The sequence below is a fragment of the Pelobates fuscus genome, chromosome 1 (assembly GCF_036172605.1).
Source record: "Pelobates fuscus isolate aPelFus1 chromosome 1, aPelFus1.pri, whole genome shotgun sequence".
Lineage (NCBI taxonomy): Eukaryota > Metazoa > Chordata > Amphibia > Anura > Pelobatidae > Pelobates > Pelobates fuscus.
In genome coordinates, this window is record NC_086317.1 from 130,532,824 (window position 1) to 130,557,226 (window position 24,403).

Genomic DNA, 24,403 nt, shown 5'->3' on the forward strand with positions numbered 1-24,403 from the left:
TGTGGTTAAAGTTAAAGCGTACTGGCTCTATGAATGATTACTGTGCATATAGACAATGGCAAAATATATGCATTAAACCAGGGGTCCTCAAACTTTTTAAACAGGGGGCCAGTTCACTGTCCATCAGACACTGTTGGGGGCCAGACTATAGTTTGAGAAAAATTTTAACAAATTCTGATACATACTGAAACAGACACATAGACATATAAAGACACATACTAACATACATACAGACACAAACACGCATAAGGACATATATACACACACACACACACACACATACATACATACATACATACATACATACATACATACAGACAGACAGACATACTGACTTACATACAAACACACACAGACATGCTGAAATACATACATACATACTGAAATACAGATAGACATACAAACAAACACATACATCCACACACAAACACACACATACAAACAAACACACACACACATACATATACACAGACATACATAAAGACACATACTGACATACACACAGACATACATACTGAAATACATACAGACATACATACACACACAGACATACACACAAGCAGACATACAAACACACACACACACAGACTTACATACTGACATAAATACATACACACAGACAGAGACATACATACATACAAACATATACTGACATACATACATACACATATATGCACAGACATACAAATACATACAAACACATACATACAGACAATACACACACACACAGACATACATACTGAAATACATGCACACAGACATACATATACACACACACATACAGACATACTTACAGATAGAGACATACACACTGACATACATACTGATAGACACGGACACACACACACACACATACATACACATACTGACATACATACATACACAAACACAGCTAATTTTTCTTACTTTTTTTGCAGGAGGGTGGCTGTGGCTGATGGGAGTCGGCGTGGCTCTCCCGTCCTGTCTTTCTTTTTTTAAAGGGGCCCGGTCACGCTATTGCATGGCCGCAGCGCTGACCGGGCACCTGAAGATATAGGGCCCATTGGGTGGCCCTAAATGCTTGGACCGGGTTGAGGAGCCTGGTGGGCCGGATCTGGCCCGCGGGCCGTAGTTTGAGGACCCCTGCACTAAACAAACAAAATTAGCCAAGGCCCAATATTTCTGTGAAAATCTGAACACTAACATCTCTAGAAACTTAGAAAACACCCTAGAAACTTTTGGAAAGTCATAAATAACTTACAAACTCCCCCAATACACTCCCAACTCTCCACTGTCAATTTGGACAACCAAATCCTGCAACTTCCCTTAGAAGTAGCAAATGCCTTTAGCAATTTTGTCAGATGCTCCACCACCCTGATTGCCAAGCTAATAAATGACATATATCCTAAAACTACAAATGTGGATTAGGCCCCACTAAATTTGCAAAGACCCAATAGAGACAAGTTCAATTTTAGACCTGTATCTAAAGAAACACCTTAATAATCTAAAAATGAAAAACCAATCTGGTAGACATGTGCAATTCGTTTCGGTCCGAATATGAATTCGGACAAATTTCAGGCAATTCGGACATTCGGGTACTTCCGAATGTCCAAATTGCCGAAGTGCCGAATTGATGAGGTCCCGAAGTTCCAAAATTCCGAAATTACCGAAGTTCCAAAGCACAGTATTGCCTAAGTACTAATATACTTACCCAGTGAAAGAAGAAGAATGTTACATTGTATACAATTTTAAATAAAAAGTATACAAACATAGCCAGGATTCAGCTGTAAGCATTGGCAACATTTACAACAATCAAGTAACATACATTCATATAAAATGTAAGTTAATTAGCCAGTCAATGTAATGACAGGAATGAATAAGTAGATATTAGGGAGCTGCCTACTAAAAGGTTGAAAGACCTAAATTGGTCTTTCAGCCATATTTACTAATACTAAGTAAAGATTACTTAGTATTAGTAAATTATGCCCCTACTCGCTATACCGTTACTGTTAAAAAAAAACATAATAAAAATAAAAGGTCCCTCTTCCCGAGCCCACCTATTGCACCCCCCCGGTCCCCACCCCTGAGCGGTGTGTGGGGGCCCTATTGTAAAATAATGGGGGGCCCACCCCTGAGCGGCGGGTGGGGGCCCTAAATCAGAATAAGTGGGGGGACCTAATGTCCACCCCCCTGAGCGGTGGGTGGGGGCCCTAAATACTAATAAGGGGGGGGACGTAATGTAAAATAATGGGGGGCCCACCCCTGAGCGGCGGGTGGGGGCACTAAATCAGAATAAGGGGGGGGACCTAATGTCCTCCCCCCTGGCCCCCATCCCTGAGTGGTGGGTGGCGGCCCTTAATTATAATAAGGGGGTGGGACCTAATGTCCTCCCCTTCCCCCACCCCTGAGTGGCGGGTGGGGGCCCTAAATTGGAATAAGGGGGAGGACCTAATGTCATCCCCCTGGCCCCCACCCCTGAGTGGTGGGTGGGGGCCCTAAATACTAATAAGGGGGGACCTAATGTCCTCCCCCCCTGGCCCCCACTCCTGAGCGGTGGGTGGGGGCCCTAAATTGGAATAAGGGGGGGGGACCTAATGTCCTCCCCCCTGAGCAGCGGGTGGGGGCCCTAAATACTAATAAGCAGGGGGGGAACCTAATGTCCTCCCCCCTGGCCCCCACCCCTGAGCGGTGGGTGGGGGCCCTAAATACAGAGGCGGCTCTCTAATTAGGCGGTTTAGGCGGCCGCCTAAGGCCTCGCGCTGGCTGGGGCCTCGCGGCCGCCTAAACCGCCTGTTGGCAGAGTGTGTCAGGTCCTCGGTCACTGACCGAGGACCTGACACCAGGAGGGGGCCCGGCGGCTTGCCCGGTATGCCGCCGGGTGCGAGGCCCCTCCTTGCTGCCAGGCCGGCCACCGCAGACACTGGTCTGCAGCTCCGCAGTGTGCAGAGCTGCAGACCATGTGACTCGCGAGAATTGGCCAATCAGAGCGTTGCCGCGGGTTACCACGGCAACGCTCTGAATCTCGCGAGATTACACGGTCTGCAGCTCTGTGGAGCTGCAGACCGGGAGCAGGGGCCACCGGACCACCAGGGAGCCCACTGGACCACCAGGGAAAGTTAGGCTCTCCCTCCCCATCACCCCCCACCACACTCAGGCTCACCCCCGACCACCATCACCCCCCCACCACCCTTTGCCTCACCCACCACCATCACCATTACCCCTTCAGCCTCACCATCCCCCATAACCCCCCACCACCCTCAGCCTCACCCCACCCTCAGCTTCACCACCCCTCAGCATCACTCCCCCTCAGCATCACTCCCCCCACCACCTTCAGCATCACCCCCCTCACCCCCCTCAGCATCACCCCCCACCACCCTCAGCATCACCCCTCACCACCCTCAGCATCACCACCCTCAGCATAACCCTCCGTCACCACCCTCAGCTTGCCCCCACTCACCATCACCCCCTTCTCACTCTCACATCACCCCCTTCTCACTCTCACATCACCCCCTTCTCACTCTCACATCACCCCCTTCTCACTCTCACATCACCCCCTTCTCACTCTCACATTACCCCCTTCTCACTCTCACATTACCCCCTCTCACTCTCACATTAGCCCCCCCACTCTCACATTAGCCCCCCCCACTCACATTACCCCCCCACTCTCACATTACCTCACTCTCACATTACCCCCCTCTCACTCTCACATTACCCCCCTCTCACATTACCCCCCTCTCACTCTCACATTACATTACCCCCTCTCACTCTCACATTACCCCCCTCTCACTCTCACATTACCCCCTCTCACTCTCACATTACCCCTCTCACTCTCACATTACCCCCTCTCACTCTCACATTACCCCCTCTCACTCTCACATTACCCCCTCTCACTCTCACATTACCCCCCTCTCACATTACCCCCTCTCACTCTCACATTAACCCCCTCTCACTCTCACATTAACCCCCCTCACTCCCACATTAACCCCCCTCACTCTCACATTACCCCCTCACTCTCACATTACCCCCTCACTCTCACATTACCCCCTCTCACTCTCACATTACTATCACCCCCTGCTCCCTCTCACATTACCATCAACCCCCCGCTCCCTTTCACCATCACCGTCCACTCCCTCTCACCATCACACCCCCCGCTCCCTCTCACCATCAGCTACCCCATACACATAGGGTCTCAGACAAAAACACAAACATGCTCACAGAGACATACATTCGCACACACAAGGATACTCTCTGTCAGACACACTCTCAGGCACATACACAGGTAGACAGTGCGTCAATGTGTATATGTGACACTTTTTTGTTAGTGGGGCCTCATGTTTGCGTTTCGCCTAAGGCCTCATAAAGTCTAGAGCCGCCTCTGCCTAAATACCAATAGGGGGGGACACCTATTGTCCTCCACCCGCAGCCCCCACCCTTGAGCAGCAGGTGGGGGCCCTAAAAAAATGTTACCCCCAAAAGGTGACTAGGGGTCCCCAAACCCCTAGTCATCCCCCTCCCCCCACAAAAAATTAACCTCCTACCTACCCCCCTCACCCTAAAAATAATGAGGGGGGACCTTTAACTAAGTACCTGTAAAAAAAAAAACCTTACTGTTCAATGTTTTCTTTCTTCTAAAATCTTCTTTTTTCAGCCCCAAAAAAGGTCAAATAAAAATCCATAATAACCGACGCAATTAAAAAAAAAAAGTCAGCGCAGACTGAGCTCTGCAGGGCAGGGGAAGGCTTTTAAAGCCTTCTCCTGCCCTGAAATTAGGCTCAGAGCTGTCTGATTGGTGTGTTTAAGCGATCCAATCAGAGTGCTTTGACAGGTAAATGAAGAGACTGACAGGTAAGTCTCTACATTTACCTGTCACAGCACTCTGATTGGTTGGTCTTAAATCCACCAATCAGAGTGCTCTGTGTCATTCTACACAGCATGGGAAAGTTCCCACGCTCTGTAATTTGACTCATAACACTCTGATTGGTGGATTAAGTAACCATGCAAGGTCATGTATTTTGGAATAAGGAACCCACAAGCCACTTCTACATTAAATTGGGTTGAGTTAGGGATAACATCAAATTAAAAGGACTTGGGGACAATTATAGATCACCAACTAGGCAACAGTATGCAATGCCATTGCAAAAGCTGGTTAGGTGCTTTCATGTATTGATTCATGTGGTCAAAATATAATTTTGCCTCTATAAACCAACGGTAAAACCAGGGCCAGCGCTTGCTATAGGCAGACTAGGCGGTGGCCTAGGGCGCTGTGTGAGAGGGGGCGCCTGCTGGGGCTGTAATACAGTCTGAATCCCCCAAGAGATTGAGCAGGCAATGTTCACTCACCGAGAACACAGAGACCCCGCCTCCATTTGTGATGCCGCTGACGGTGCCCTCCCCTCATTGCTTCAGCCCTCCTTCTTGTATTTCAGATTAAAATGCTTTCAGCAGATAATAGGAGTTACAATTGTAACTCCGCCTCTCCCCACCCCCAAACACTTAACTCCACTCATCACATGACGAACTCCGCCTTTCCCCGCCCCAAACATTCTAACTCTGTCTCCAGTCTTCCTCTTCCTCTTAGTATTTAGGGCCCCCACCCACCGCTCAGGGGGCTGTACCCGGCAGCCAACAAAGGGCAGACTGAGCATGTGACAGACTGCTGCAGGTAATCTTTACTGTGTGTAAGTGTAAGAGAATGTGTAGTTTGTGTGTGTATGGGTCAGTGTGTGCCAGTGTGCAGTGTACATTGTTAATGTGCACTGTGTTTGAGTATGGGTCAGTATTAATGTGCAGTGTGTGTGTGTGTGTGTGTATGGGTCAGTGTTAGTGAATGTCAGTATGCAGTGTGTGTATGGGTCAGTGTGCTTCTGTATGGGTCAATGTATGAGTCATTGTTTTTGTGTATTGAGTCACTTTAGTCCCTTGGACAAGTAGATTGAAAAATAAAAATCCATACACCTGTATCTATAAAGCAGTGTGTGTGTGAGACAGTATGCATTACAGGTTTCTAATAATCATATTTTAATGTACTAATTAGGCAGTTTGTAAGTATGTATTTATAAAGCAGTTTGTGTGTGTGTGTGTGTGAGTATGAGGCAGTTTTTATGTTTTGGTTTATGCTTGTATTCGGAAGTTTCTGTGTGTGTGTGTGTTAGGCAGTCTGTGTGCATGTATGTATAAGGCACTTTCTATGTGTGTATGTAATTGGCAGTGTACCTGTGTGTATGAATTATGCAGTGTGTTTATATGTATAAGGCAGTTTGCTAATAGAGAGGAATACTCCACACACACACACACATTATTTCAACTTGCTGAAGTGCTTTATATGTCTGGAGTTTGTCATTTTTGTGACAGTTTATAAAAAGGCTGATTTCAATAGAAATCAGACCTTTTATAATTGGGGTAAAAACACAGCTAGTAAGGTTATCTTTCACTTCCTTTAGCACCACAGAGCTAACAGAAGAGGCAGACGTGCTGTACCAGAGTGCACCTGCCTTCTCCCTTTCTCAATGAGCTGAACGGGAAACATAGGAAAGCTGTGATTAGATGTGCATGTGCAAAACTGCAGCCCCAGAACAGAGGCTTCTCAATCAGAATCCTCTGATTGGAGGACTTGCAGAAAAAAAAAAAAGCATATTTTCTTTTGGGGTTTACGTACTAAATTGTTAAAGGAAATCTGTGGAATGTTTCCTCTTGGAGATCAATGCATAAACTTATGACACGATCTTATAAGGGAGCGACAAAATGGATCTTTGCCTAGGGCGGCAGAATTACTTGCACCGGCCCTGGGTAAAGCCCTGCCTTGAATATGCGGTACAATTTTAGGCACCAATTTTAAAGGATATCGCAGAACTAGAAATCGTGCAGCGGCAAACTACACAATTACTAAGGGAGGTGTTCTAAGGAAAAGCTAGAAAAACTGGATCACCCTCTGAAAAAGGGTGTCAGAGGGGATATGATAACGCTCTACAAATATATACAGGGTCAATAGAAACCACTATGTGCCAACCTGCTCATTAGCAGGAATATACAGCAGACAAGGTCACCCATTGAGACTGGAATAAAGGCGATTTTGCTTACATAAGAGGAAAGAGTTCTGGACAATAAAGATGAGAAGGTTGCCTGATCAGATTCTATAGATAAATAAAAAAAATAAAAAAAATAAAAAATATTTGGATGCTTTTTCTGCATAACCAGAATATTTATGGGTATAATCGATATGTATGTAAACAGGTTGTTAATCCAAGGAGAAATCGGATTGCCATTATGGAGTCAAGAAATAATTTTTTCCCTTTTAGTGGCATAATTGGAAATAGGAGCAACGGTTTGCCTTCTTTTGGACCAACAGCATAAATACCTAAATTTTTACTAAACGTAAATTCTTTTTTCTTTAATATGGTGGCAGTACATATGGGTTGTGCTTCCTAATTTGGACAGGCATCTGCAAGATAGGGGATTAAAAAAAGTCCCTCCCCTTTACCATATAAAGGGCTTCCCTGGCAAAACAACCTCAGTCGTAGCAAGAATACACACTTAAACCACATACTGTAAGACAAATTGTTATTTAGTGGGAGGAAGATTTGTACCGTCACCAGTAAGGAAAAAAGAATTTAAGGTGAGTAAAAATGTCAGTTTTTTCTGACATATGGTGGCAGTACGTGTGGTATATAACAAGATTCACAATTGGATGGGCCTTATGCCTAAACAGATTGAAGTACCTATGCCCGAACGCAATTTTAGAGGCAGAGAGTACATCTAGCCTGAAGTTTTGTAAGGTGCTATGAGCTGACCAAGAAGCAGCCATGCTGATTTCTTCGGGTGAAGCAAGAACTTTTCGCTGCCCACGAAGTGGCCATTGCCTTTGTGGAATGCGCTGTAAAAGACGCTGGCAAGTCAAAACTACTGAAGCATAGGCCATGTGATTGACGAAATAATGATAAATAGAATTGCGAGAGGCTTCATTTTTTCTTAAAACTTTCCTAGAAGTTGAGAACAGGTGATCTGATCTTCTGAATTCGGCTGATAATCATATGTACATCTGAAATGCTCTTTTTTAACTCTAGAATATGCCCTATAGTTCTAGCGGGAGGTGGCATAATTATAGAAGGATTAGCTGATTAGTGGCTCTAAAAGATAACTGAAAGAATTGAAGTTTTAGAACGAAACACAACTTTCACCCTGATGAAATATAAGAAATTCCACTGAAGAAGATATATCCTGAAGCTCGCTTACTCTCTTGGCAGAGGTAATGGCCACTAAGAATGCTGGTTAAGCTGTAGCATATTAAAAGGAACCACCTCCAAAGTAAAAGGGGACCTGAAAGACTGAATAAAGATCCCAGGAGGGAAACAGAACTTCCTCGGTGGCCTAAGAAACCTATTGCTTTAAAGAAACTTCAAACCAGTATATACAAAGACCAATAACTTCTCAGAAAGAACTTCGGGAATACAATTTGGTCTTAACGTGGAAACGCCCAACCGGTGGAAATCTCCTGCAGGAAGTGTAAATTTGAACCAACCCGACAAATGAACTAGAAGACAATGATGTTCCTTACAACAATGTAGACACTCTACCCTCATGTAAAGGTTAGAGACGGACCGACTAGAAGATTATACGCAACAAGTGAAGTGAAGGATTCACCATGCAGTGCCCTACCGTCAATAAGAACCTATTCAACACTTCCAGTAGAATATCCTGTGTCCCAAAAGTGTTTTTAAAATCCCCAAACTTGAAAGTCATCTCCACCAATGCCAAAAACTGGCTTGTGTTTGACCAGTACAGAAAGATTGGCAGAACCACTGCTCTGTCTTTGAAGAAGTCTTGGGAACAGTCTATAGGAGAAAAAATGTAAGACCAGAGAAATACCCTTAGATAATTCACGTTGAATAGTTGGTCTGTCTGTTCTGTACAGAGAGGCAAACCTGAGAATCTTCATGTTCTCCCTCTTTGCCATAAGTTCTATCCGGGCACTCCAAATCTCTCTGTAGACCCTTACTCTTGATCCCAATTTCTTGTGCTAAGGTTGTAGGTGACATTGTTGACACATAATGATTGGAATGGAGAGAGGACCTCCCAGAGATCCTGAGCCCTGTACACAGTTTTGGTACATAATGAAATACACACTACTGGAGCGCTTAAAATATAAACACTCTATAAAAGCCTATATAGAGCTATTTAATCGATATTCAAATATTTAGATATTTACTGTATGATCGCTACAACACTTCAAAGTGATCCCTTCACTTTGTCAAGTATTCTAAATAAAATATTAAGAAGTGGAGCGGTATTGAAATTGCAATAGGTCCCTCTCCCACATGCACCACAGTTTACAAGAGGAAAAGAAAGGTACTTATATTTTTCACTGAATGGTGTTCCAATTCATACTTGGCATGTAAGAAAAATACAAAACAAAAGAATCATAGAACAGATCTGTGAGGCTTACTTGAAGCTTCTTAAAAGATATTGAAAATACAGGTAGTGGCTTAATTATATGTAAAACTATTTATTACCAATATAATAATTATAGTTATGCAAAAATTAAAAGTAAACATAAAAATTTAATATAAAACAAAAGTGTGCAGCGTATCACTGCTTAGTTAGCAACCCTAAAGCAAGCGATTGCCCAATACACAGACAAAACAGATTACTGCTAAACAGATAGGACATAAGGCAGGTTGGCTGCTTACTAGATGGTGTGGTGAGTAAAACGGTGTATGTTCCCGTTACTTACAAACAGGCTTTCCCACACTGGGAGATGTATCCTGGGTTAGGGGGTCAATGGAGGTTCTTTCACTCTAGTCCGGGTGGTGTGCAAGCGATCAAAGAAGCTGCTGCTTTCGAAAATCCCGGCTGGTTGATAAGCTCCGCCCCTTCTCAAAGTACTTCCGTGTTCGTCTACGCGTTTCTCCGTTCACAGACGGCTTCGTCAGGACGTAATGTGCTAAGTCCCTCCTCGCTCTCAGGATTTTTATACGAAAAGTCTTTTCTCTCATTGGTGTGTTCCACCTTACTTCATTTGCATATGTGAGACGTTCAGAGAGCCTCCGGACCGGCAAGCTCAAAAGGTGTTTGCTTTACTTTTAAAATGGACAGTCCACATTTACAGTAGCAATCTGCATATTGTTATTCACAGATATATATATATACATATACAGAGTATTGGTGGCAACATTTTAAATATTGAAAATTAAAAAATAAAATTATAAAGTTAAAACATTTAAACAGTCAAAATATATATACATATGTATACAAATCCGAGTGTATCCACACTTATTTCCCTTTAGAAGCCTAATTGATAGGTACATATGAAAAGAAGAGAGAGAATACATGTTAGTATACATTTTTCTTATTCTCAATCATATACATATGTCTTATATTTTAAATATGCTTTAAGTGACATTTTTGAGTGACAAAGTGATGGTGACATTATATTGATCAAAGATAAATACAAGATCTGAGTGGATATTTGAATCTTATTTATAATATATGAATACTTAAAGGGGTAGTGATCCCCAAAAAACATTTTAAATTTTAAAATTTGAAAAAATAATAAAATAAAATAAAATAAAAATAAATATAAAAATAAAAATACAATAAAAATAAAAATAAAAACTAACTTAAAGAATCTTGAAACTTATAAAAAATTTATAAAAAATTCTAAATTTTTTTTATAAAAAATGGCAGATTTCGAAGTCGTTGTTCATTCCATTAGGAATGAGAGTATTCAGTTCAAATATCCATCTCATTTCTGTACGGCCTACATTTTCAATCATATTGCCTCCTCTCCAGTTCTTATTGATCTGTTGGATCCCTATAAAGTTTAAGAGGGAGGGGTCAGAGTTGTGAAACTCCTCAAAATGTAGGGAAACTTGATGTAATTGGTATTTTCTCTTAATATTGTATGCATGCTCACATATTCTTACTCGTAGTTGTCTAGTTGTACGGCCTATGTACCTCAAGCCACATGGACACATTAACATATAGATTACATTTTGTGTTTGGCAAGTTATCAGTTCTTTTATCTTATATATTTTCCCATTGGCTGAAAAATCTTTAGTGGTTTGTTTTCCACTGTTTGTGTTCCGACAGGCATTGCAGTATCCACATTTATAGAAACCCTTTAGTTGGTTAATGAAATTAGGTTTAATTTGATTTTTATTCGGGATATTATCTGTTAAAATTCTTTTTAAATTTTTTACCCCTCTGTGTACTATTTTTGGAATGGAAGGTAGAAATTTCGATAGGACGGGATCTTTTAGTAACCAATGCCAATGTTCAGAAATAATTTTTCTGACTTAGCTATTTTGTGGCCCTGAAAACTGACAGATAAAAGGGACATAATTCTCTTCTCTCTTATCTGTTCTCTGGGTTTTATATTTCAATAGATTGTTCCTACTTATACTCTGTGTATCCTCTACAGCTTTACATAGAATGTGATCGTGATAGCCTCTTTCTTTAAAGTCAGTCAAAACCCGTTGGCTTTGGTATACAAAAACACTCTGATCCGTACAATTCCTTTTTATTCTGGTTAGTTGCCCTTTCGGGATGTTAGTGAGCCAAGGGCTAAAGTGGCAACTACTCATTTCTATGTAACTATTTACATCGATGGACTTAAAAAAGGATTTGGTCTTAATGTCTCCTGCTTCTATATACAGAGTGAGGTCCAAAAAATTTACCTCTTTGTCACTATAGTCGAAGGATAGACTGATCCCCCATTGATTTGAATTGACATGTTTAATAAATGATTGGAGTAGTTCTTCTCCTCCTCGCCAAATAAAAAACAAATCATCGATGTAACGCCTGTACAGCACCAAGTTCGACTCCCAGCCACTCTCATCTCCAAAATGGAGGGATTCCCAGCGTGACATAAATAAATTCGCGTAGCTGGGAGCGAACTTGGTGCGAATAACAATATGCAGATTGCTGCTGTAAATGTGGACTGTCCATTTTAAAAGTAAAGCAAACACCTTTTGAGCTTGCCGGTCCGGAGGCTCTCTGAACGTCTCACATATGCAAATGAAGTAAGGTGGAACACACCAATGAGAGAAAAGACTTTTCGTATAAAAATCCTGAGAGCGAGGAGGGACTTAGCACATTACGTCCTGACGAAGCCGTCTGTGAACGGAGAAACGCGTAGACGAACACGGAAGTACTTTGAGAAGGGGCGGAGCTTATCAACCAGCCGGGATTTTCGAAAGCAGCAGCTTCTTTGATCGCTTGCACACCACCCGGACTAGAGTGAAAGAACCTCCATTGACCCCCTAACCCAGGAGACATCTCCCAGTGTGGGAAAGCCTGTTTGTGAGTAACGGGAACATATACCATTTTACTCACCACACCATCTAGTAAGCAGCCAACCTGCCTTATGTCCTATCTGTTTAGCAGTAATCTGTTTTGTCTGTGTATTGGGCAATCGCTTGCTTTGGAGTTGCTAACTAAGCAGTGATACGCTGTACACTTTTGTTTTATATTAAATTTTTATGTTTACTTTTATTTTTTGCATAATTATAATTGGTATATTGGTAATAAATTGTTTTACATATAATTAAGCCACTACCTGTATTTTCAATATCTTTTAAGAAGCTTCAAGTAAGCCTCACAGATCTGTTCTATGATTCTTTTGTTTTTGTATTTTTCTTACATGCCGAGTATGAATTGGAACACCATTCAGTGAACAATATAAGTACCTTTCTTTTCCTCTTGTAAACTGTGGTGCATGTGGGAGAGGGACCTATTGCAATTTCAATACCGCTCCACTTCTTAATATGTAATGTATAATATTTTATTTCGTTTTGGTACATAGCTGAAACAGACCTTGCCTCTGGCAACATCCTGTCTGTTGACGTGAGGGAAAGACTGCATTGTAATTGGTCCCTCAATCAACCAAGATCTGAATTGGTGTGGGGAGTGAAAAACTGCCTTAAAAGCTCTGAAATTAGTGAACTATTTTTCTTAGGACCAAGAACACTGGCACATTAGACAATTTAGACGAGCAAACTAAACTGTGTTAGATGCATTCTGTGGTGAAAATTACTCCTTTTAAAGGCAGAAAGGACAGCTTCGACTTTTTTCAAAGAGAGTCTAGGCAGAAATCCAAGATTTCCACACTTTGACCCAAAGAGGAGAATTTTCCACTGTAGCGGCCAAATCCAGATTTTGCCCAGTTGACCGCAGGAATTGAAGATAGGAACATAGAATGTGACGGCAGATAAGAACCATTCGGCCCATCTAGTCTGCCCAATTTTCTAAATACTTTAATTATCTTATAGTTAGGATAGCCTTATGCCTATCCCACGCATGCTTAAACTCCTGCACTGTGTTAACCTCTACCACTTCAGCTGGAAGGCTATTCCATGCATCCACTACCCTCTCAGTAAAGTAATACTTCCTGATATTTTTAAACCTTTGCCCCTCTATATTGAAAAGAATGAGATCTACCACAACAAGAGGACATAGTCTTAAATTAGTCTCCTCCTTTACTGTGTTGATTCCCTTTATGTATTTAAATGTTTCTATCATATCCCCCCCCGTCTCGTCTTTCCTCCAAGCTATATATGTCAGACATCCCAGCAATCTCATTTCCTGTCCTTATGGAGGAATTTTAGCTTTATTAATAAATTGGACCTTTCCTTTATGAGTGCAGTAGATGCAGAGGTAACGTTTTAAGGCTAACACAAACCTCAAAAAAAAAAAACTGTTTCCTGGAGAAGAAGAAAATACTTTATAGTCTCCGTATCCAACAGTGTTCCTGTAACACTCTGCTAGCTACCCGAACATACTTAAGGTGCAAACGTCCCAATAAGCAATAAGTAGCCAAACTCCCAAGTAGGGAATGCCTCGTTCCCTAAAATATGCTGTTATGGGAGCGTTTTAAAGAGCAATGTAATCTCTACAATCCACGTATTATGGTGTATTTTCAGAAAACTTCCTGTGGGACAACAATAGGGATATGTGGGAATATATCTCTGATCTATAAACACCATGAAATTCCTTTATGCAGAATCAGTTACAGAAGCAGAAGTTTCAATTCTGAACATCAGGAGAGGAACCAATTAATTTAAATTCATAACCGATTTAAAGGAATGATCAGAGTTTGATAACCAGGAGATTCCGGAGGAACCCAGCGAAATTCGTGGTTCACAGAACCATATCTCAAACTCCTTGAATCAAACAGAAACACTGTGGTGAAAGGGACCTGTTTGCCAGCCTCCTATGCTGTGACTACGGCCCCTGTGATAAACCTTGCTTAAAACCACTGTTTGTGCCTTTTAGACTTGTAACAGTAACACTTCGAATTCCCGAAATGGTTAGAAACAGCACTTCGAATTCCCGAACGGTCGAAGCAGCACTTTGAACATGTGCTGGCGACCATCTTAAGCCGCAAGCACAATGAGCAGTTTTTGGTCATCGAGTACATGGAACTTAAATCGACACTCGACGGCACAAACACCGCTAATTACTTACCTTCCACGGACGTTCTCCCAAAGCTATACGTTCGGTATTTTATATTTTACTTCAAATCCCCTATGTGACTTCCATAGAATTCCTGAACCGATCTGGGTGATTTTTGTTTTGAATATGTTTATTAGAGTCGCAAAAAAGTGTTGGCAGACATTTTACGAATTGGTAGAAATAACATTTGGTTGCCTGCGCAGAGGCATACAAGTCAGAATAAACAAGCAATAAAGTAAATTGTACTTAGACTTTGATATATCAAGGGCATTCGATAGGGATATTAACGCATTATGCAGGCTTTCTAGCCATCTGAGCAATACCTATGTCTAACTACGCGTGCGATGGCGCTTTCAGCATGGGTAGCCTTTTACGTAGTTAAATAAACATGCAATTAAGTAAATTAAGTGTACATAAACTTTGCAAGATTTGTTTTTGCTTTAGATAAAACCTAAAAATCTACGAAACTGCAGGTACGAATTATGCAACACATGTGACTGAATATTTACACAGGCTAATGTTCTTTCAAAACAAAACAATCCTCTTATAATGCACGGTCTGAGGTAGGCCGGTGCTAACGCTGCAATGCTGGTAAAAGGGTATACATACTACCACATAATTTAACATGCTGTACTCCTGTATATTTAACAGGAGAACTTTAAAGGACCACTATAGTGCCAGGAAAACACTCGTTTTCCTGGCACTATAGTGCCCTGAGGGTGCCCCCACCCTCAGGGACCACCTCCCGCCGGGCTCTGGGGAGAGGAAGGGGTTAAACACTTACCTTTCTCCAGCGCCGGGCGGGGAGCTCTCCTCGAGCTCTCCTCCTCCTCTCCGCCTCCGATCCTCCCTTTCGGCTGAATGCGCATGCGCAGCAAGAGCTGAGCGCGCATTCAGCCAGTCTCATATGGACGCTTGCGTGCTCTTACTGTGATTTTCACAGTGAGAATCACGCAAGCGCCTCTAGCGGCTGTCAGTGAGGCAGCCACTAGAGGATTTGGAGGCTAGATTAACCCTATTATAAACATAGCAGTGCTCTGCTGTGTTTATATTTAAAAAAAAAAAAAAAAAAAAAGGGTTACTCCTAGAGGGACCTGGCACCCAGACCACCTCATTAAGCTGAAGTGGTCTGGGTGCCTAGAGTGGTCCTTTAACTCTTTTGTGGCCGAAGCGGTGCATTTGTCTGGCATCGTGTGGCCATAGTAAATCATAGCTATTAGCATTATGACATTATGATAATGTTTCATTATTTGCACAACTGGGTGATTTTTGGATATGTTGGTCACCCAGACCAGGGGATGTAACATTTGTGGGGATATTGTGTGTTTTGGAGGTTTTATAAAAAAAATGTGTTTTTTCTGCCTGGGGATCATTTAGTTAATACAGTATCTGACTCCATTATCTTCCAGGCAAAGGGGAGGCATTGTATGCTATGTGTGGGAGAGTCATGCATTGTAACACTTATTATTGGTCTGTGACTTTGTATCGTAGTTCCCCACACTCCTGGCCGTCATTGTCAAATTTTATTAGTCAAACCTATATAAAATATGTGACAATCACAAATAAAAACTGACAAGCTGCTTATCAGGAGACAAATAACCTCCATTAACGATTGTAAACAAAGTTATAAGTTTTGGACACCGCTGCACCTGCCAGCAAAGAGCCATACCAAAACCGAGCACTCCGGAAAGATTGTCTGCAAGAGTGCTCAGCCTTTCTTACGACATTGTTTTTAAAGCAGCTACTTCTGACGAATTTTATGGATTCCCTGTGTACCTGGGGGTGTAACTATCCATTTGATGGTAAACCTATTAAAACTTCGGACAAGAAAGGCTTGTTACAGTGTTCTGCATATAAGAAAGACATGGGGTTTGAGGAACAGATATCCCTCATTAAAGTTTAGGAGATTTATCCTGCCCCATGACCGATTCACTAATGAACCATCTCAGTACATCAGGTGGGAACCAAGACATGTCTTAAGAAGAGGTAGATAAACATTCGCCAGACATTAGAAGTAATCAAAGGACGCTTCTCTTCCGTACCTGCAGAACATCTCAGGCAGAGCAGCGGATACACTATTTGATTCTCTATGAGAATTCAAAGATAGGAATGGATTGCATATTCTCGGCTTAATTTTAACCAAGAAATTGCACCACCTTGGTCATATCTATAAACCCCAGAACTATATTAAGGTGAGTAGCACAGATACAATGAGCAAAAGCCGTGTATGGCAGAGGCACGGTGTACGAACAGTCCATTTTGCACATACAGTCCACTTTCTGCAAAACAATTCCATCCATAACTTGCAACTTTAATAAGAACAGATTTTCAAGGCAAACCCCTTGAAAACCTCTGAGCCGTGTCAGGGGGTTGGAGACACAGGAAACCCTTCTGACAAGCTTCCTGCTGCCAGAGAGAACAGCACGCCGCACTTGGCAGTTCCCCATATGTTTTGGTTTGCGCAAGCGCAAAAATCGCACCCAGAGCTTCATTGGAACGCAACACCACCCGGACGTGTGTTCCACTGCTGCGCACAGGCACGTGGTCTGAAACATAGTGAAGGCGTCCCCCGGCCCAACCATACTCACCAAGCCGGAACATACTCTGCGCAAAGTTAAACAGAGAGGGATGCTTGGCCTACCACCCAGGCGGCTATCTGGCTTCCTCCCCCCGACAGCAACCTGTGCCTTACCTCAATGGACGCTTGATCTGTCCCATGCAGGGACAAGGAAGAACTGAGGTGGGTTTGACAGGGAAGCCCTTTATAGGGTAAAGAGGAGGGACTTTTCTTAACCCCTTAAAGACACAACTTCTGGAATAAAATGGAATCATGACGGAATATTTCCATCATGTGTCTTTAAGGAGTTAATCACCTATCTTGCAGATGCTTGCCCCAATTAGGAAGCACAACCCATACCTACTGCCACCATATGGGGGGGAAAAAAAAAATGGCCTTCATGATTGAACTTGAGTCTTTCCCCATTCAACCTCGGAAATTGCATAACTATCTTGACACTAAACCTCCTTCATTACACTAAAGTTGTTTTGGTGCCTATAGTGCTGTACTTTTAATTTCTTTATTTTTTGTTAAAAACCTGTTTGGGTGCTGAGAAATTTTTTGGTCAGGCTTGTTTCAGAGACCTCCACTACCTCAATCTCATGGATAATGACAAGGTGCCTAGTTGTTACTACAGCAGAGCTGGAGATTTCCACCCCCCAGCTATTTTCAATTAGATTTTTATTTCATCACAATTCTTTGTTTAGAGAGTCAACTCCAAAAAAAAGCAGTCCGTGCAATGGACGGGTTCATTATGTAAATATTGGATGGATTGTTTAGTTCAGACTTGGATTAACAGGAATTTTATTTCTTTGGATTTGTTCACAAGTCTAGTGTGTGCATTATAATTAAAAGGACACTATAAGCATCCAGACCACTACATCTCATTGAAGTGGTCTGGGCGCACTCTGTCCCACCTAGACGCGCAATCTACCAGACTGTCACTATTGACATTTCCAGTAGCTTCACAGACTTTGATGCCTTGCATGAGGTCGTCCAACGTCTTCTAAAAGCCCATTGGAAAGCACTTTTGATTTCTAACCATCGCTAGCTAAAATTATAGTAAATTATATATGTAATATTTAGTAGATTGGGCCCTACACTGATTGCTTTGCGAGCAAATTCTTAGGGTTTACAAGCCTTCACTGACAAGAAAAGCCAAGGCTTGTCACCACTGCAATTGTCTTCCAAGGCCTCAGTGCCGATACGGGCATGCACTGCTGCAGCAGAGGATCAATGGTCACCAACAGCAAAGAACATAGACAAGCTGTCACAGCAATTCTATTTAGTTTCACTGACTTAAGCAGTTACTGGAAGTCTCAGTGCGGAGGCTTCCAGTAACTGCATTCATGCCGCAGCAAGAACATCTATATCTGGAGGTGCAAACAATTGCTGCCACAGATAGGCATGCAGTTACTGGGGACAGCTAATCTTTGCATGAACAGTCCTTACAGTTATTGAATATATTTCTCATACATTGCTATTTTCCCCAATGAAACTGAAAATAGAAAGGACTATGGCCCCATAACTTTTTCCAAAACTACATTTTAATTTTATCTGGGACTTTTGCAGTATGTTTGGAACATGTCAACTAATTAAGTAAATTCTCCTCTGTTCACACACCAATTGGTTTCACCTGCTTCCTCTGCAGACTTTCCAATTTATGCTCTCTGGTTGGCTTCATCCTTTAATAAACGCAGTCTCATTATGTAGTGCTATAAACAGATGCATGCAACAAAAATAAAAAAAATTAAAATTCCAAATCTATTTTCATTGTTCCAATGGCTTTTGAAATGCATGCAATTGTTTCTACTGCATCAAAAATTGTTCTGGATTGAGTGATCAGTTTTATACCCACTAAGATACTGTGCGAGTCTAGTGACAGCATCTGTTTTGCTGAATAAATAAGTGTGTTCCACTAGATATGGGAAGGTCCCACCTGAGCTTATAATGCCAAATGCCTAACTGGATGTGCATTTTTAAAGTGCTATAGCCTGCTTACCCAAACTCCGGCCCTCCAGATGTTGCTGAACTACAACTCTCAGCCTATTTTATTCATAGAATCATGGGAGTTGTAGTTCAGCAACATCTGGAGGGTTGGGGAAGCCTGTGCCATCCGGAATGGTTTATTTGTAATCCTATAGCAGTCTACTTCAATGTGCAGTGAATAGTAAAATGTATTCAGATCAATCTGTGAAATATTTAGGCTTGTAAGACTGAAAAACACCTTTCCATGCACAGTGAGCAAGAGGGCACAAAAAAAAGCAACTTATTTCAAAATTAATTGGTAAAACTTTATTCTATTTCATTTTTTGCCATTAAACAAAAAAAAAAAAATTGGAGCCAAGTTTATTTTTTTTATTTTTGTTTTTACAAAGGTGTCTCCAACAAAAGAACCCCTAAATACGAATAGAGGTTAAAACAAAAAAACCTCTTTCCTCAGTCCAAAGAAAATCTTTCTGGTTTAAAATACTTTAAATTGTGTTTTCTTGCTTGATAGTTGAGGCAGGGGGAGTAACAGGGAAAAACAAAAACCAAAACATAAATAATGGCAAGAAAGTATGAAGAAAAAAAACAAAAAAAAAAAAAAAAAAAACTTTCTATAGTTACCTTGATGCGAATATCAATATAGCTATTAAAAAGCTTAAAGAATTTCAGTACAAGTGGTTGCAGTAAATGAAGAAAAAAAGAAAAAAAAAAAAAGTAGAAAACCCATCCCCCAAATATTCAGGCACATTTTTTTTTCCTTTTTTGAATTGATGAACATTTATAAGCGCTGCAGTGTCAAAGCAGCAAAGAAAAAAAATCAAAACTGTGCGCTCTTATATATATTTAAATTCATAGTGATGGCACGTTACCTGTGCAGAATTCTGCACCTCCAAAGTCACTTAAAGATAAAATTCAAGCAAACAAAGTGCTTTGGAATTGCTTTATTTAATTAAAAACTAAAAATAAAAAACCTTTTGTTTTGGGGGAGGAAAAGAAAACTCCTTTAGTTGGATCCAAAAAGGGCTTCACAAGCATTTGTGTTTTAAGAAACGCTTGGATAGCATATACTCCACCATTAATGCATGGTCCACTAGATGGGAATATATATAAAAAAAAAAAAGTCTTTAATAAAAATGAAAAGTTACAGTAAGTCAGAGGCAAAGTAAAAACCAGATTTGCAATATTGGAGGTAGAATATATGCTAAACCGTGTGAAGTGCAGAATTCTGGAAAGGTTAAATCACGCTTTGTTACCATAACAGACCAAAAAAAAAAAAAAGGGATTCGTCTGTTACTGCTGTAGGATGCACCATTCAAAACAAAGCTTCTTAAAGAAAAGAAAAAAAATCCATACTATAAGGCTTCAATGTTTAACTCCTCACTTGCAAGTGTGCATTATTTAAAAAGGGTATATTTCTCTGAATGTTTCCTGGCTTGAACACAAGATGTTAAAATGAGTGTAATCGTTACACAGAATAAGAGTCAAAAGAATTTATATGGGCAGCAAAGAGATGTTGTTTAATCATGTTTGATTAGGTAATGTGCTTCTGCTGATGGAAATCAGTCAATAACACCAGCTTGACGGATCTTTCTTTCGGTGACAAATCCCTGCATAGAAAGAAAATAAAATATACATATTAAAAAAAAAAAAAAAGTCTGTTAAGCTCAAATACCTCCCCAAAAGTAGCTTTAGTTAGAGTGAACAATGCCATAAATTTAGATTAACCCCCAAACCTGTAGTATATTTAAAACAAGGTTCCAGCCATTTTGCAGGCAGGTTCTACATTAAGGGGAACTATCAATTTTCTGGAATTTATTCTATTGAATAGAACATTGAAAGTAATCTATAATACCTGTTCCCCTCCCCACCTTTAAATGTATGTAAAGATTTAACAAATGAGAATCCCGTTCAGAGAAGGCAGAGCAAGGGCACAAACTGGGGAGGGGAGGTCTCTATTTGCTGTATACTTTGTCTATGCCAACTGCCAGGTTGAAAGAACAAAGCTTATAACAACGATTAAAGGCATACTATAGCCATCAAAATAAGCTATTTATACTCTCCTTTCCCCTACTTTCTATACTTCCCCATCACCAATATGGTTTAAGAGAGATCTGCCGATTTCATGGCTTAAAATAACCCTATTCTTCACTGTGGATACACCTTAAACAGATTAACCTGTAACAAACCTATTGTATTTGGTAATTCTCTGTAGGTTCTTGTACAGACTGTATGACAATATTCATATACTCAGTATTGATGTATTGTCTCTGCCTTGAATACATGACTGATCTTTAATAAACATTGAATTATAAAACACTTTAGCTTATTTAAGCTGTTTGAGTGTATAGATCCAAGCACCGGCAGTCTAACTCATAAGTGACAGAACCAAGAAATTAAATGACTTGTTTCTATGCAGCCCTAGCCAGGGTGTGACACACTTTCAATCAGATGTTAACTTGCTTTAGAAGTTATTCTGCTCTGTAAAATGAACGTTAATCACACACAGGAGGCTACTGCAGGCTCTAGTCAGCTATTAACAGATCAGGATAAAACAATTCTAGATTAAATAGACTGTGCAATAAAAGGAACAGGAAATGTTTATGAAGGCTGTGCAAGTCACATGCAAGTAGGTGTAAGTTTGAGCAGGGTCCTCTTCAACCTATTGTTCCTGTAAGTTTTCTTGTAAATTGTCCTATTTATAGTTACATCCCTACTCTCATAATATTGTAAAGCGCTACAGAATCTGTTGGCTCTAGATAAATGGCAATAATAATAATAATAATAATAATTATTAGAGATGTATAAAGCAAATTGACTTTTAAATGCCAGAAGTGAGCAGCTAGACTGCAGGGGCATGATCTATACACCAAAATCACTTCATTAAGCCAATGTTTTGGCAACTATAACATCCCTTTAATAGGGAGCAGATTTCTGCATTTAAAAAACTTTTTTTACAAATACAAATGACAGGGATAAGTAAACCTAATGTTAAAGAGAACACTTTCCAAGATTTCTAAGGGTTTGTGGTGCTCCATGCTCTTCTAAAGCCTCTCTGCTACAGCTATAACACGTCGTAAGTGATAAATGCGATACCGCGAACAGTTTAGCATACACAAGTTATATAAAAGCCAGATTTACCTTTGTGTTATCCGGGCCTTTAGGCTGACGTAGAACGATGAGACGGGGTGCACTGGCATCATCCAGGGTTATGCTCTTTAAACGACTCACTAACCTATCAGGTCGAGGGGCTGCCACCATTTCAGGACCTTTACTGTAAGAAAACAGGTTAACTTTTAGTATAAAAACTGTATATGAAGCAAGCATATATTATATGGTGGCATGGCTAGCTGATCACTTCATAAGATGTGTTTGAGTGGGGCTCCAGCTGAGCACACGGCTACAATTGTATGGCAGCTTGGTATTTATTTTTATTTATTTATTTTTACAGACTTATAACTATAAATATAACTACGACCCTGAAATCGTACAAGCACCGTGAATTAACCGACTGAGGGCTCCAACCTGCCTTATATTCAGTGGTCATTTGATAGGCAGCGGCAGAGGGTGTGAGAAAACCCACTTTGGAGCTATGTTGTGTAACATATGAAAGGATGCAAATATAAAACTTATAAAATTTACCTCAGAAGTGTAACATTACAGCCACTGCATTTCCCAGTACGCTGATTCAAGATCACAGAGAACTCCACTTCATCCCCTGCCTGCAGCTCAACCCCATCTTGAATCTCCTTCACATGGAAGAAAAGCTTCTTGCTATCACCTACTTCATAATTAATAAAGCCAAACTGAAAGACACAAGATATAAAACACACTGGTTATTCAAAACATTGAGACATCAATCTTGACATGGCAATAGACGAAATATGGCTGCAGGTAAGTAGTTTTAAAAGGTACTAACCTGATCTTTCACGCACTCCACTGTACCTCTGCGGAGGGGCTCGATGTTGCAAGCCATTGTCTGACCATTCTGACCCAGAACGCAAAGCTGGAACTTTACCATTTCTCCCTTTTGGAGGCAATCTGCTTTATTGATCATTCCCACTATGCCAAACGGGATAAGTTGTCCTTTCATGCTAGCTAAAATGTTAGAAATAATTATCAGCTGATTATTATTAGTATTTATGTACCGCCAACATATTCCACAGAGCTTTACAATGATAGAAACGGTAAGAGGTGAAGACCTGCGCAAATTAACTGGCAATCAATGAGGATCAAGGTAGGCAAATCTAGGTCATTCAGTAGACTAGAAAAACGGGCGGCACTCCAGGATACAAGTTGTCAGTCTATTAAAGGGTTAGGAGCCTCAGTAGTGCAACGTTTCGGCTCCTTCGAGCCTTAACCATGCTCTAAGGAGCCGAAACTTGCACTACAGAGGTTACTTACCCTCTAATAAACTGACAACTTGTATCCTGGAGTGCTGCCCGTTTTTCTACTCTTTTTGGTGCTGGGAAGGATTGGTGTTGTCTGCTGGTGCCGACCGCCTCATGGGAGTGTGGCCAGATCGACAGGTGGAACCATTGTGTGGGGTGGTTTGTTTCCTAGAACATTCAGTGTCTTGCCCATTGGACACTTACTGGTGGTGTGTTCTGACTGGAATTTGAACCAGGCTCAAAGCAGTTGCAACTACCATAACTAGCGGATATACAGTTTAAACTAGGTTAAAGTAATGCTCCCATCCAGCCACAATGTTGCTTTGTAGCCCACATGCAGATACAACGTATTAGTAGCCCTTTGGTATTTTATATTCTAGCACCAATACAGGTTGCACTGAATGCGGCACACATTCCTTACTGGTTCCACCTATAGGACTTAAAGAGCCACTCTAGGCATCACAGCTACATTTTATTAAAAATGTTATGGTGCAGTCATCTCCTGGTGTCATCCCACTTTCGAACCATTTATCATTGACTGAGGGTCCCCAAGTACCGGCAGCCTGGCCCTTCTGATGCTCAAGTATAGTGTAGGAGAAGAGTGCAACAAACTTTTTGTGGGTATTCTCTGCATTTCCAGGAGGGTAAGATCCAATAAGAAATGTTAGCACTATCATGGGATCAATTGTAAATAGTGTCCGACAAAATTAGGTTAATTCACATAATCGGTAGATACAACCAGTATTCAAGAAAATGGTCTTTATTTATCTTACCTGGCTTGTTCACTTCGGTGTCATCCTCTTCTAAATCCTCAGTTTCCTCGGGAGTTTCTTCTGTGATCTTCTGCTTATCTTCAACTAAATAGGAAAGTTAGGTTGGCATAAATAATTGCATATTTTAACATCGTCGCAAGAATAAATAAGTAGCAGAGAGAAAAAAAAATAAATAAAAAAATAGACAACTTTAGATATTCGTTCAAATATCCAGGTCTTTTGCACAGTACTAGAATGTGTTCAGTCAAACAATAAAAGGGCCAGATCAA

At 41.1% G+C, this 24,403-nt stretch overlaps 2 protein-coding genes across 7 annotated transcripts in view; both read right to left on the reverse strand.

Annotated features, from left to right (window-relative positions):
• SIKE1 (suppressor of IKBKE 1) overlaps positions 1 to 24,403 on the reverse strand; it is a 223,812-nt gene that overhangs the window by 56,923 nt on the left and 142,486 nt on the right. The gene's annotated exons all lie outside the window — the stretch shown is intronic.
• CSDE1 (cold shock domain containing E1) overlaps positions 20,464 to 24,403 on the reverse strand; it is a 50,636-nt gene continuing 46,696 nt past the window's right edge. For all 6 annotated transcript variants that reach the window (XM_063450392.1, XM_063450367.1, XM_063450383.1 and 3 more), the window contains 5 exons: positions 24,135 to 24,218; positions 22,890 to 23,068; positions 22,613 to 22,776; positions 22,112 to 22,244; positions 20,464 to 20,580 (listed from right to left, as the gene is read on the reverse strand). In XM_063450392.1, the coding sequence (XP_063306462.1) occupies positions 20,533 to 20,580; positions 22,112 to 22,244; positions 22,613 to 22,776; positions 22,890 to 23,068; positions 24,135 to 24,218 (608 nt within the window). In that variant the 3' untranslated portion in view covers positions 20,464 to 20,532. The remainder of the gene's footprint in view (positions 20,581 to 22,111; positions 22,245 to 22,612; positions 22,777 to 22,889; positions 23,069 to 24,134; positions 24,219 to 24,403) is intronic.